Source organism: Notolepis coatsorum (genome assembly GCF_963971535.1).
Source record: "Notolepis coatsorum genome assembly, chromosome: 2".
Taxonomy (NCBI): Eukaryota; Metazoa; Chordata; class Actinopteri; order Aulopiformes; family Paralepididae; genus Notolepis; species Notolepis coatsorum.
In genome coordinates this window covers 55,946,939-55,962,260 of record NC_140166.1, presented here as the reverse complement: position 1 = coordinate 55,962,260, position 15,322 = coordinate 55,946,939, and the positions used below count along the sequence as shown (strand labels likewise).

Below are 15,322 nucleotides of genomic sequence, written 5' to 3'. Positions count from 1 at the left end.
AAGAGGACGTGCCGTCATGTAGCCGTTGTGTTGTTTGTTGTTGTCATGTAGCCGTTGTGTTGTTTGTTGTTGTCATGTAGACGTTGTGTTGTTTGTTGTTGTCTTGTAGACGTGTTGTTGTTTGTTGTTGTCATGTAGACGTTGTGTTGTTTGTTGTTGTCATGTAGACGTTGTGTTGTTTGTTGTTGTCATGTAGACGTTGTGTGTTGAGTTTGTTGTTGTCATGTAGACGTTGTGTTGAGTTTGTTGTTGTCATGTAGACGTTGTGTTGAGTTTGTTGTTGTCATGTAGACGTTGTGTTGTTTGTTGTTGTCATGTAGACGTTGTGTTGTGTGTTGTTGTCATGTAGACGTTGTGTTGTTTGTTGTTGTCATGTAGACGTGTGTTGAGTTTGTTGTTGTCATGTAGACGTTGTGTTGAGTTTGTTGTTGTCATGTAGACGTTGTGTTGTTTGTTGTTGTCATGTAGACGTTGTGTTGTTTGTTGTTGTCATGTAGACGTTGTGTTGTTTGTTGTTGTCATGTAGCCGTTGTGTTGTTTGTTGTTGTCATGTAGACGTTGTGTTGTTTGTTGTTGTCATGTAGACGTTGTGTTGAGTTTGTTGTTGTCATGTAGACGTTGTGTGTTGAGTTTGTCGCTAACGTTTAGCGTTGGTCTTTTCTTTCAGGGGAGGAGACGTCCCACGACACAGACGGCTGCCCCTCCACCCCCCCCAACACGAAGGCCACTACTGTCCTGTAGTGACGTCAGGACCGCCACACCTAAACCACTCATCCTGCCAACATCTGCCCACCGTCTCCCACGAACACGGGGACATTAAGAGGCCGACTGAGGTCCACCATCACCGGCTCCAGAAGCTGCACTTACAGCCCAGACAAGCAAGCTCTGCGTCGTGGAGAGATTGTGCAGCAGACATTAATTAATGTAACGCCTTGTTGTCGCTTCTGGCCGAGAACGATCCGTTTAGAGGTTCATGTGTCGCTGAGGAGCCTCCTTCTGGTTCCCACTTTGTATGTTTCAACTTTTACATGTGAGCTTTGTTACAGCGTGTTCTTGTAGCGCAATCAGTTCCACACCGGAAACGTACCGAGATCCCTGGAAAATCCCCTTGCTTTGGTGAATGTTTACTGAATACAGACCAAACTTCACGAGGGCACAGGTTTAATACTCCGGTGATATCCCTGGGAGAAAGCCTAATCCGATGTTCCTTTCTGTTTATCAAAAGCCTACGTATAGATTAGCGGATTGTACGACTTGCAGATAAAGAAACTTTTACATTTCACCGTAACTCGTACATTTTGCTCCAATGTTTACAAACACAAAGCCATGCGGTTTCAATATAGAGAGAAGCTTGTGTCCCACTGTGTCAACAGCTGTCAATCATACTGTGTCAACGGCTGTCAATCATACTGTGTCAACAGCTACGTCAGTCAATGTAAGTGAAACTAAGTCTTCAATCCAATGAGATGAATATCAAGTCGGTCATCAGTCACACGGTGCTTCAGGACTCTCTGCTTTAACGACTTGCCTGCAGCCTCTTCCTTCAGAAAGTGCCTCACGTTACAGTAATTCAGGGTTTCTAAATAACGCCATGAATGCAAGAGGGCGTGAACACGAGCAAAGACGCAGTGTTTATTTTTCTGAATGACTGAACTCGTGCGCAATAAGATTTATTTACTGTTTCATATAAAGAAATGTATATGTTCTGAAATGTTGAAATTTAAGATTCTTCTTTTTGTTAAATGTTAAGACTTTATAAAAAGTTCCTTTTAAAAAAAAAAGTCTGCAGAGTGTAAATTAGTGTTCATGAATAAAACAACGGTATATTATATACACTGTATAGAATCTGCTTAGTGCACCTCATTCAGTTGGATGTATGGACTTGGTATAAACAGGGTTGTCACTACATAACAGCAATTTTGGAGTCGCACAAGGAAGCTGCCTTGGTCCATTACTCTTCTCACTATATATGCTGCCCCTCGGGGACATCATTCGAGACCACAATGTATGCTTCCATAGTTATGCTGATGATACACAACTATATATCTCCGCAGAACCAAATAACACTACAGCCATACAGTCCATTACAAATTGTCTGTTAGCAATAAACAAGTGGATGAACAATAACTTCCTAAAATTAAACGAAAGCAAGACCGAAATCCTATTGATCGGCCCAAAAGCGAAAAGGGAAGTGCTTTGTAAAAACCTGGGGAGTCTGTCATCCTATGTAAAGACTGAGGTTACAAGCCTAGGTGTCATCTTGGACTCAGACCTGACCTTTAAGTCTCATATAAATAAGGCCATGAAAACGTCATTCTTCCACCTAAGAAACATAGCGAAAGTAAGACCTTTCGTAAATAAAAAGGATGCAGAGAAACTTATTCATGCTTTTGTATCAAGTCGGCTTGACTATTGTAATGCACTGTTCACTGGTCTTCCCAAAGCAACCATTGGGAAGCTTCAGCTTATCCAAAACTCTGCAGCTCGATTACTAACTCATACAAGGAGAAGAGAACATATCACTCCAGTCCTGGCCACTCTGCACTGGCTTCCAATAACTCATAGAATTGATTTTAAGGTCCTTTTCCTAACATATAAAGCTCTTAATGAGCAAGGCCCAAAATACATAGCAAATTCCCTAGTTAGTTATCTGCCCTCAAGAACGCTACGGTCATCCACTACAGGTTTACTAGACACGCCCAGAAACCAAAAAAGGATAGGAAGTATGGCATTTGCCAACTATGCCCCAAAACTATGGAACACACTACCAACACACATCAGAAACGCCAGCTCTATACACATTTTTAAAGGAAAATTAAAAACGTACCTATACAGTCTAGCTTACAAATAGTTATGGCTTGGAAAAACCTGATGGATCCATGAGGCTAGGATAAGCCTTGTGGACCCAACTTTTTAGATGAAGGAACGGGTACATAGGAGACACGCCTCCAGTTTTTCAAAAGTTTTTGACACGCCTCAGCTTCTGAGCTGAAGGAGTGTTTTTGCGGACCTCCCAAACTTTCAAACTTTTTAGATGAAGGAATGGGTACAATAGGAGACACGCCTCCAGTTTTTCAAACGTTTTTGACACACCTCAGCTTCTGAGCTGAAGGCGTGTTTTTGCGGACCTCCCAAACTTTCAAACTTTTTAGATGAAGGAATAGGTACAATAGGAGACACGCCTCCTGTTTTTCAAAAGTTTTTGACACGCCTCAGCTTCTGAGCTGAAGGCGTGTTTCTGCGGACCTCCCAAACTTTCAAACTTTAGACTGTTTTCTTTATGCGTTTTTCTTTTTCTTTCTTTCTACCACAAGACGCGGCCACTGATGGGTCCATGGGACTTGGATAAGTCCTGTGGAGCCAACTCTGGCCACTGACCACATGAGCGAACGGGTACATACGCACACAATACACGGCCACTGATGGATCCGTGGGACTTGGTAAAGCACTATGGACCCAACTATGACCACTGATAAAAACGTAACTACACTAGCATTATAAGACCTAAACATTGCTACCTACCATACAAGTGCATTGGTTTAGTGCATTTCCGGTTGCCACTGAGCGGAAATGTTTGTGCGGACCTGTTCTCCCAAACTGGTAAGCAAATGACTGTTTTTACGTTATTTTCATTTTTACGTTACTATTTTTTTTTTAACATTGATCTTAACTGATCACTATGACTTTATTGCTTTTATCGTTATATATGCCTATAATTGTGTACAGCACTTTGAGCTACATGACATGTATGAAAGGTGCTTTATAAATACTTACTTACTTACTTACTTACTATATTCTACAAACTAGCTTCAGCTGGACCCTCTACATTCATTAGGCATATTTATTACATGAGGTGGGCACATACAGTAGGTCCACATGGAGACCAGTGAGGTGGGCACATACAGTAGGTCCACATGGAGACCAGTGGTCTAAAACTAGTTTGGAAGTAAAGGTCAGCCCCGTCTTCTTCCCCCAACATTCCCCAGAAAAATAGGCCATATTAATAAAAACATTTTAATCTTAAAATTTGTGTGTGACAAAGAAACACAATGAAAACACCCTGCAAACCAGGCCAAACATTGTAAACACATGCACATTAACACAATGGCCGCCAACAACGAGTTTACTCGTTATTGGCCACCAATCGAACAGACATAAACATCACTTCTGAAGTTGGTACATTTAAAGGTGCTATAGATAAAAAAATATATATATGTAGAGTAATACTTCCACAGCTTTTAGAAAGATGCGGAATTACAAAAAGCATTACTTTCCAGCCCAAAAAATTATTGATTCATATATTTATCATTTTAAATTGTTTTGCAGGTCCAAAATTAATGTTGTTGCATGTATGTATCCCCTCCCTACTTCCCATTTCCACACGTGGAATGCACCTGATTGGATAAATTACATGCTGGTGCTCTTCTTAGTGGCTTAATGTTATCTATAGCACCATCTAGTGGCTGAATGTTATCTATAGCACCTTTTAAATGCCATATCCTCAATTCACAAAACATAAGCTATGTGGAATATGTTGCATGTGGTCTGGGATGCTGAGGCAGACCTCATCCTGTGTTGGTTTCCCTCCATGTTCTGTTTAGATGACGAGACGCTGAATGACTTGTTCATATATATACAGGGACACGACGACACACACAAACAGCTGATCTTGAATACGACCTGGGGTATTTACTGTTAACCCTTTCACTGCCACACGACAAAGGGTTAGCCCTTTCACTACCACACTACAGAAGGTAAAGGTTAATCTTCTGTAGTGTGGTAGTGAAAGGGTTAACCATAATAATGCATACATGTAAACACACTCGTTGAAACATTGTAAAGAACACTTGTACACCAACGATGACAAATAACCCTACATTTGTGAACCAAGGGTTACAACTAGTGTCCTTATAACCACACCAACACCACCAGCATCGTGAGACAGTACAGGCATTGTCCTCACTAGTGCAATAAAACAGATTAAGACACTCGGAACTCCAGAAAAGTTAAAACTAGGGATGTCCGATATTGGCATAAAAATTATATATCGGAAAATATCGGTATCGGTTTTATATTCGTTTTTATTTTAATTTTAATTTTTTTTTACATTTATTTAACCTTTATTTACCCAGGCAAGAAAGTAAGAACAAATTATTATTTTATTTATTGTCAAAGTATGCATAATGTTGTGTTTTGGGGGGGGGGGGGACCCTGCATATATTGATTGATTGATATCGGTTGATATCGGCATCGGAAATTAAGAGTTGGACAATATCGGTATATCGGTATAGGTAAAAAAGCCAATATCGAGCATCCATACATTTAAAGTTATGTACAAAAAGGGAAGTTGTTTTTACTGTTCATCCACTGCTAAATATACCCTCACATTAAGACCGTCCACATGTTATCCGTATAGGCCACGTCTCCCACTGCAAGACTTGGTGCACAATTATGATTTATTACTCAGATTTCTTTGTTTGGCTGTTATTTCTTAATTGTGGCCAATATCGGATTGAATTCCGACTGAGGTCGCATTGCAAAGAAATCTGACCTGTATCTGATTTAAGGACCACATATGAAAGTGGCCCAGATTAGAAAAGATCAGATTCCATGTGATTTGTGCCACTCTTGCCTGCAGTGTGAACAGGACTTGGCAGATATTTCAGGTTGGTATGTTTTAACGTCTGTGGTTAGAAGGATGACTTTTTGACATTCTAATTTCTGTCCTGATCAAATATTTTGTTAAAGGAACACACTGACATTATGGGAAATAGGCTTACAGTATTCTCCAGTCAGAGAAGAAGGTAGATACCAATTTCTTCTCTGTGCGTTCAGTAGAAAGCTAGCGTAACTTAGCACAAATGAACGGAAGTGGATACGGACCAGCTAGTCTGAACTGAATAGAATGGAAGTGGATACGGACCAGCTAGTCTGAACTGAATAGAATGGAAGTGGATACGGACCAGCTAGTCTGAACTGAATAGAATGGAAGTGGATACGGACCAGCTAGTCTGAACTGAATAGAATGGAAGTGGATACGGACCAGCTAGTCTGAACTGAATAGAATGGAAGTGGATACGGACCAGCTAGTCTGAACTGAATAGAACTGAAGTGGATACGGACCAGCTAGTCTGAACTGAATAGAACTGAAGTGGATACGGTAGATAGACCACCGCAACACTTCCGGTATTTTCAGCTCATGCGGGGAGATAAAATAAATGAATGTGGATGAGAGCCTTGACGTAAGTGGTTGTAGCTACGGCTGTGGGGGCGCTGCAGACATGATCCAATAGACTTGTATCCGCCTGAGTCTCCTGAACACGGAGAGACCGACCCCAAGTCCATCTGCACTTTGGTAGCCGAGCTATAGTCGCTTTCCTGCACCTACTGCCCGACCGGCGCCTGGAGTCTATCTCTAACCCAATCCAGAGAGACTCCCTGGGCAACATGCACTTGCACTCCACTCACGTCAAGGCTCTCATCAACATTCATTAATTATCCCCCAGCGCTCTCCCATGAGCTCCATGTAACGTGGAAGTGCAGTGGTCTGTAGCGTGGAAACATCTCGTCGAGGCTCCCAGCTCTTGGGTGGTTTGAGCCACGAGCTGCTTGGAACAGTCGCTTGTCAAGACAGAGTTTCATCCATTTCAGCTTCAACACAATCCAGTCGGCAGGTTAGTGAGGACGGTGGACCTGTGGACACAGAGCTGTGTAAACAAATGCACAAAAACACTTCAGTGCACACAGACCAACACGAGGAATATAAATACATAATATAAATGATGTGTGGTTAAAGCTGTAGGGGGAGGAGTCAAGATGAGGCTGTGGTTAAAGCTGTAGGGGGAGGAGTCAAGATGAGGCTGTAGGGGGAGGAGTCAAGATGAGGCTGTGGATAAAGCTGTAGGGGGAGGAGTCAAGATGAGGCTCTGGTTAAAGCTGTAGGGGGAGGAGTCAAGATGAGGCTGTGGTTAAAGCTGTAGGGGGAGGAGTCAAGATGAGGCTGTGGTTAAAGCTGTAGGGGGAGGAGTCAAGATGAGGCTGTGGTTAAAGCTGTAGGGGGAGGAGTCAAGATGAGGCTGTGGTTAAAGCTGTAGGGGGAGGAGTCAAGATGAGGCTGTGGTTAAAGCTGTAGGGGGAGGAGTCAAGATGAGGCTGTGGTTAAAGCTGTAGGGGGAGGAGTCAAGATGAGGCTGTGGTTAAAGCTGTAGGGGGAGGAGTCAAGATGAGGCTGTGGTTAAAGCTGTAGGGGGAGGAGTCAAGATGAGGCTGTGGTTAAAGCTGTAGGGGGAGGAGTCAAGATGAGGCTGTGGTTAAAGCTGTAGGGGGATGAGTCAAGATGAGGCTGTGGGGGGAGGAGTCAAGATGAGGCTGTGGTTAAAGCTGAACAGTAGATTTAATTCACTATTCTTGCTGCACGCCTGGAGATACTAAATTCAAATTGAACTCTGCCATTTGAAAGAGGAGATTTGGCCAGATCCATAGATGTGCGAGTTGGCTATAATAAGGTCATTTATAGGCCTGGGCCCTCATTTATCAATTATGCGTACGCACAGATATGTGCGTAAACCGTGCATGCGATCATTTCTAAGCAAAGTGTCGGGTTTGAAACTCCCTCAGGGCATCGAAGTTTGAGGTGACGTTGTCACAACCGTTACATAATTATATACATGTTTTATCTTTTTTTTTTTTTTTTTTAAATCAAGATATCCGATCCAGCTATATTAGTGATATCAGGGCCGATATCCGATATCAATAACGGATCGGTGCATCCCCATCGTGCACCAGAGGTGTCGAGGTGCAGTGAGTGTTGCATGCTCTCACCTACAGGTGGAGCCGTTGCGTGTCGAGGTGCAGTTGCATGTTCTCACCTACAGGTGGAGCTGTTGCGTGAGAGACCCTCCGAGTTGCGACAGGGAGTCAGTGAGTCCAGCCTTCAGCGCCGAGTAATCTGGCTGCTCAGAGTACTGCAGCATCATCACCCCGCTGAGGTACACATGCAGCGCACCTACACACACACACACACACACACAGGTTATACATATATTATAATCTGAACTGACTCTCAGAACCAGAGCCTTCTGTCAAGGGGCGGGACTTACACCAGAGCCCTTATTACCATTGACAGAGCCCTCTGATGTAAGCTCCTCCCCTTGACAGAGCCCTCTGGTGTAAGCTCCTCCCCTTGACCGAGCCCTCTGGTGTAAGCTCCTCCCCTTGACCGAGCCATCTGGTGTAAGCTCCTCCCCTTGACCGAGCCCTCTGGTGTAAGCCCCTCCCCTTGACAGAGCCCGCTGGTGTAAGCCCCTCCCCTTGACAGAGCCATCTGGTGTAAGCCCCTCCCCTTGACCGAGCCCTCTGGTGTAAGCCCCTCCCCTTGACCGAGCCCTCTGGTAATGAGTCGATCTAAACAATGTTCCAAATAAGAAATGTAACTCACTGGAAACTCTCTTCCGCCCGAAGCAGTGACTCACAAGAGCAGGGACGTCCTCCATGTACCTAAAGGGTTAATAATAGTGACATCTTAGTGGTTTAGCTGCTAGATGTAGTGAAACACACGAGTCGAGTCCTAGATATCAGATCACTCTGCTTCTCTGAAGCTACCTTGTTGAGATCACTCTGAGCTCTCTTACCTCTGCTTCTCTGAAGCTACCTTGTTGAGATCACTCTGAGCTCTCTTACCTCTCTGCTTCTCTGAAGCTACCTTGTTGAGATCACACTGATCACTCTTACCTCTCTGCTTCTCTGAAGCTACCTTGTTGAGATCACTCTGAGCTCTCTTACCTCTGCTTCTCTGAAGCTACCTTGTTGAGATCACTCTGAGCTCTCTTACCTCTCTGCTTCTCTGAAGCTACCTTGTTGAGATCACTCTGAGCTCTCTTACCTCTGCTTCTCTGAAGCTACCTTGTTGAGATCACTCTGAGCTCTCTTACCTCTGCTTCTCTGAAGCTACCTTGTTGAGATCACAGTGATCTCTCTTACCTCTGCTTCTCTGAAGCTACCTTGTTGAGATCACTCTGAGCTCTCTTACCTCTCTGCTTCTCTGAAGCTACCTTGTTGAGATCACTCTGAGCTCTCTTACCTCTGCTTCTCTGAAGCTACCTTGTTGAGATCACTCTGAGCTCTCTTACCTCTGCTTCTCTGAAGCTACCTTGTTGAGATCACTCTGAGCTCTCTTACCTCTGCTTCTCTGAAGCTACCTTGTTGAGATCACTCTGAGCTCTCTTACCTCTCTGCTTCTCTGAAGCTACCTTGTTGAGATCACAGTGATCTCTCTTACCTCTGCTTCTCTGAAGCTACCTTGTTGAGATCACTCTGAGCTCTCTTACCTCTGCTTCTCTGAAGCTACCTTGTTGAGATCACTCTGAGCTCTCTTACCTCTGCTTCTCTGAAGCTACCTTGGTGAGATCACACTGAGCTCTCTTACCTCTCTGCTTCTCTGAAGCTACCTTGTTGAGATCACACTGAGCTCTCTTACCTCTCTGCTTCTCTGAAGCTACCTTGTTGAGATCACACTGAGCTCTCTTACCTCTGCTTCTCTGAAGCTACCTTGTTGAGATCACTCTGAGCTCTCTCACCTCTGCTTCTCTGAAGCCACCTTGTTGAGATCACTCTGAGCTCTCTTACCTCTGCTTCTCTGAAGCTACCTTGTTGAGATCACTCTGAGCTCTCTTACCTCTGCTTCTCTGAAGCTACCTTGTTGAGATCACACTGAGCTCTCTTACCTCTCTGCTTCTCTGAAGCTACCTTGTTGAGATCACTCTGAGCTCTCTTACCTCTGCTTCTCTGAAGCTACCTTGTTGAGATCACTCTGAGCTCTCTTACCTCTGCTTCTCTGAAGCTACCTTGTTGAGATCACTCTGAGCTCTCTTACCTCTCTGCTTCTCTGAAGCTACCTTGTTGAGATCACACTGAGCTCTCTTACCTCTCTGCTTCTCTGAAGCTACCTTGTTGAGATCACACTGAGCTCTCTTACCTCTCTGCTTCTCTGAAGCTACCTTGTTGAGATCACTCTGAGCTCTCTTACCTCTGCTTCTCTGAAGCTACCTTGTTGAGATCACACTGAGCTCTCTTACCTCTCTGCTTCTCTGAAGCTACCTTGTTGAGATCTCTGAGCTCTCTTACCTCTGCTTCTCTGAAGCTACCTTGTTGAGATCACTCTGAGCTCTCTTACCTCTGCTTCTCTGAAGCTACCTTGTTGAGATCACTCTGAGCTCTCTTACCTCTGCTTCTCTGAAGCTACCTTGTTGAGATCACTCTGAGCTCTCTTACCTCTGCTTCTCTGAAGCTACCTTGTTGAGATCACACTGAGCTCTCTTACCTCTGCTTCTCTGAAGCTACCTTGTTGAGATCACTCTGAGCTCTCTTACCTCTGCTTCTCTGAAAGGCAATCATACGAACCGCAGTTGCCTTGAGGCTCCAGGTAATGCGTTGTTAGTCTGACACGCTCCGAATTGCATTCCAAAAAGAAAAGATGACGCTGGTCCAATGTACTTTCAAAACAAACGGGATTTATTGGGAAGCGAGTCACAACAGCCCCAATAGCTGCCTACCACTATAAAACAAACAAAACGGGTTATGTACATGAACTTAAACTGTCAATCAAATGCGAATTGAGTGCGGTCAAAAACTATATGGTACCGCTCCACCTGGGCCTGCGTGAACTCTAAATTACCTGCCATGTTATAGGAGTGGTTAGGGGGAGCGTGGGAAAAAAGGGGAGTTGACCAGGTAAGTCTCCATCTTGGAATTCATTGACAAATATTAATAAACAAATAAAAACACGAATACCATAATAAACCACATTTCTAATGGGGCAATAAAGTTACAATTTATCATCATAGGATTTGGCTCCTACACACCGGCCTCTAATTGTTCTTGTAGACAAACGAAACAATTACAACTTTCAAAATATAAAAAAGGAGCCAAAATGTATAGTCCGTTCAAAAATCAAAATCCAAGCAAAAAAATCTTCCATCTTCCAAGTTATCAGTAAGAGTGTATTAGTGAACAGGGGGGTGTGTGTGTGTGTGTGTGTGTATGTGTGTGTTCTATGTAGGAGCCTCGAGCAGCAGACACAACTTTGTGATAGATCTGCGAAGAGTGGTAGTCTGGGTTCTCACTTGAACCTGTCTAACCAGTCCTCTGGAGTCGGGCATGGTCTGTATGACCCGCCCCAGGATCCAGGAGTTGCGGGGGGCAGTATCATCAATGATGAGAACAATATCTCCGGTATCAAAGTTCCTTCTTTTCCGTATCCATTTTTGGCGTTCCTGTAACTCGGGCAGGTACTCCTTTGTCCATCTCTTCCAAAAAAGGTCGGCCATATATTGTACCTGCCGCCATCTGCGTCTAGGGTAGCAGTCCTCTGGTGTGAACACTCCAGGTGGTATAGAAGGTTTGGTGTTCATCAGAAGTAGGTGGTTGGGTGTGAGAGGTTCTAGGTCGTTAGGGTCATTAGAGGCTGTGGTGATGGGCCTGTCGTTGATGATTGATTCTACCTCACATAACAAGGTCTGCAGACTCTCTTCGTCAAGTGTCTGTTGCTGTAGAATAGCGCCGAGGACCCTTCTGACTGTCCGGATTTGTCTCTCCCAAACACCACCATGGTGGGAACCGGAAGGGGGGTTAAAAACCCATGTGATGCCCTTTTTAAGCAGAGTGTCTTTAATGTGGACCTCGTCAAGGCCCTGGATGGCCTCTCTAAGTTCCCGCTCTGCTCTAACTAGGTTGGTTCCATTATCGGAGCGCATGAACTTGACTTGACCTCTCCTAGCAGTGAACCTTCGGATGGCATTTATACAAGAGTGTGTGTCCAATGAATGTGCCACTTCCAGATGCACCGCTCGTATGTTTAGACATGTAAAGATGACTCCATAGCGTTTAACGGTTTTTCTACCACACTTGGTCACAAACGGTCCAAAGTAATCGACACCAACATTGGTGAAGGGTGGTTCATCTGGGGTGACTCTCTCCGTAGGCAGATCTGCCATGTGCTGCTCACCTTACTTCCCCTCAATCTTCTGCAGGTGACACACTTAGCTATTAACTTCCGTATGGCTGCATTAGCACATGGGACCCAGTACTGTTGCCTGAGACGAGAAAGAAAATAATTCCTTCCACCGTGTCCAGTATCCTCATGTATTTGCCTGATGATGAGTTGGGTAACGTGATGGTCCTTAGGCAGAATAGCAGGGTGTTTAGCTTGTGCTGGCATGGCTGACCTGCTTAATCTTCCCCCTACTCTCAACACGTCGTCCTGAAGAACTGGACACAGTTTATGAAGATGGCTGCTACTTTTCACAGTGGAACCCTTTCTCAGTGCCATAATCTCTTCTGGAAAGGCTCTTTGCTGGCAAAACTTTATGATTTCACTTCTGATAGCTGGAGTTCCTTTACAGAGAGTGATCCTTGGTTCGATTTTCCCTTCTGATTTTTCAGTTCATCTTTCCTTATTTTCTCATTTTTCTCATCCACTTTGGCTGTTTTTTCCATTGCTCTTTTCTCACACTTTTGTTTTAGTGCATCTTTGATCTTGAGCATCCAGGCAATCGCTTTTTTGAGTCTGTGCCACTCGGAGTAGTGAGAGATGAGCCTGCTAACAGTTTCCAGGTCCTGCTTTACAGATGTAGTATTCACAACTGCAGCTCTCTTGACCTCTGGATCATCTGCAGCAAGGGCTTGATCTGGCATGTCTGGCCAGTTAATCTCTGGCTGCATTAAGAAGCCTGGCCCTGAGATCCATGTTCTATTTTTTAGGAACATGCTTGTTGAGATGCCTCTTGATGCACAATCGGCAGGATTCAGTGCAGTACTTATATGTCTCCATTGGGAAACCTCAGAAGCTGCTCGAATGGCTGTGACTCTATTCGCAACGAAAGTGTGAAATCTGGTAGTTTAATTCTTAATGTATTTCAACACTGCTGTGCTATCTGTCCAGAATACGGAGCTCCCAAGTGGGACTTCCAGTTCAGCTTGCATCATCTTGTCCATACGAGCGGCTACTGTAGCTGCCGTTAGTTCCATTCGTGGTATGGTGACTGACTTCAGTGGTGCGACCCGGGCCTTACCCATGATGAAGGAACAGTGGATTTGATGTTCAATGTTTTCCAACAACAGGTAGGTAACAGTGCCATAACCAGTCTCACATGCATCGGAAAAGTGATGGAGCTGAGCTGAAACCACGTTTCCAAAACCCTGGGGTTTGATGCATCTCTTGACCTTGTAGTCTGATAGATGGTGTAGGTCCATTAACCAGTGGTGCCATTTCTGGGCAAGGACCACTGGAATGCTTTCGTCCCACCCAAGCTTCATCCTGCTTAGCTCTTGCAGTAACTGCTTTGCCGGAAGAATGACGGGTGCCAGAACTCCCAGGGGGTCGTAGATGGAACTAACCATAGAAAGGATACCCCTTCTAGTAAGTGGTCTGTCTTGGATGGCTATCTTGAACTGCAGTGAGTCTGATTCAATGCACCACTGGATACCGAGTGCCCTTTCGACTGGCAACACGTCCTGATCCAAATCAAGGTATTTTATTTCCTTAGCTCTCTCCTCCTCAGGAATTGAGGCTATAACAACGCGACTGTTGCTGACCCACTTGTTTAGTTTGAAGCCTCCTTTTGCACACAAGGCTGTGAGGTCTTGAGCAAGCGTCAGAGCTTGATCCTCGGTTGCCACTGACTTTAGACAGTCGTCTACGTAAAAATTCCTCAGCACTGTGTGTATGACTTCTGGTGTGAAGTCTTCTCTATGGTCCTTTGCACACTGCTTCAGAGCGTAACTGGCACAGCTTGGGGAGGATGTAGCTCCAAAGATGTGCACTACCATCCTGTACTCTTCAAGCTCTCCATCCAGATCTCTGTTTGGCCACCAAAGAAACCTCATCAGGTCTGAATCCTTGTCTGGGACTTTAACCTGGTAGAACATGGCTTCAATGTCTGCTATAAAGGCTACGGGTTCCTGCCGGAATCTGGATAAAACGCCAATGAGACAGTTTGTCAAGTCTGGGCCTTGTAAAAGCTGGTCATTCAGTGAGGTTCCTTGGTAAGAAGCACCACAGTCAAATACCACCCTTAGCTTCTTTTTCTTGGGGTGGTAAACTCCATGGTGCGGGATATACCAAGTCCTTTTGCTGCTGTCCTGTGAGCCTTTTTCCACTTTTATGGCATAGCCTTTATCCAGGATGTCGGCCATGAACTTGACGTAGTCCCTATGTAACTGAGGGGACTTGCTAAGTTTCCTTTTCAGGCCGAGGGCCCGCTGTTGTGCCACACAGCGATTATTGGGAAATTCAGCATCCTCCTTCCTAAGTGGTAGGCCTATGTTGTAGTGGCCATCCACCAGTTTGGCTGACTGGGAGACACGCTCTATGAAGACGTGGTCCTCTCTAGACATTTCAAGCTGCTCCTCCCTCTGTCGCTCGGGGAAATCATACTTGATTTGTTGCTGCAGAATCTCATCTAGCTGTACAACCGAAATTCTGTGTGCCATTACAGTCGACTGTCCACAGGGGGAGACAGAACCTTTTTTTAGGGGTCCATTGACGGTCCAACCCAACATTGTTTTAACGGCGTATGGACCATCTCTCTGGCTGTTGATAACCATCCATGGTTCCATGGCCTTTGGTACATTGGTTCCGATTAACAGGCCAATGTCAACATCAATGTGACGGAGACGTACCTGCTGCAAATATGGCCACTGATCCACGTATTCCTGAGTGGGAATATGGTCTTTGGTCACAGGTATTTTCTTCTGCGTGTAGACGGCGGGGAGTTCCACTAGTGTGTTGTCGTCCATGCCACATACCTCCATTCCGCAGACCACGGAGGTACTGACGACTTCCTCTTTATTCATGGTTTTGAGAAGGATGTCTGTACTTCTTCCTGAAACCTTGAGGTCTCTAAGCAAAGCTTCTGTGCAGAAGGTGCCGGTGCTTCCTGAGTCCAGAAAGGCATAAGTCTGTATCATGCGATTACCTTTCTTCATTTTCACCCTCACCGGCACTATAGATAGCATGCAATCAGGCTCCCCGGCCCCTGTGTGGGTCTCGCCGTCTCCAGTTATAAATGCACTGGTAACAGTCTGTTCCCTATTTTTCTTTTCTTTACCACCGTCGACCTGTTTATGTATGTGGAGTATGGTAGGGTGCCTCAGTGAACACACTCGACAAGTCACTTTCTGTGTGCATCCCTTGCTCATGTGTCCATATGACAGACAGCCAAAGCACACTCCTTTGCTTTTCAAGAAATCCAACTTTTCCTTTTGTGGCTTCTTGTCCAGTTCTCTGCAAAGGTCCAAACTGTGCTCTCCCTGACAGAACAAACAT

The 15,322-nt window shown here is 44.9% G+C and overlaps 2 protein-coding genes across 2 annotated transcripts in view; one reads left to right on the top strand and one right to left on the bottom strand.

Moving 5' to 3' along the window:
* LOC311223277 (uncharacterized protein) overlaps positions 1 to 1,769 on the top strand; it is a 64,685-nt gene extending 62,916 nt beyond the window's left edge. The window contains exon 17 of the mRNA XM_084308071.1: positions 668 to 1,769. Within this exon, the coding sequence (XP_084164197.1) occupies positions 668 to 741 (74 nt within the window). The 3' untranslated portion in view covers positions 742 to 1,769. The remainder of the gene's footprint in view (positions 1 to 667) is intronic.
* A 2,249-nt stretch (positions 1,770 to 4,018) lies between these two features.
* vrk3 (VRK serine/threonine kinase 3) overlaps positions 4,019 to 15,322 on the bottom strand; it is a 60,467-nt gene continuing 49,163 nt past the window's right edge. The window contains exons 14-16 of the mRNA XM_084307707.1: positions 8,438 to 8,496; positions 7,869 to 8,005; positions 4,019 to 6,693 (exon numbers count right to left, since the gene is read on the bottom strand). Coding sequence (XP_084163833.1) covers positions 7,869 to 8,005; positions 8,438 to 8,496 — 196 coding nt within the window. The 3' untranslated portion in view covers positions 4,019 to 6,693. The remainder of the gene's footprint in view (positions 6,694 to 7,868; positions 8,006 to 8,437; positions 8,497 to 15,322) is intronic.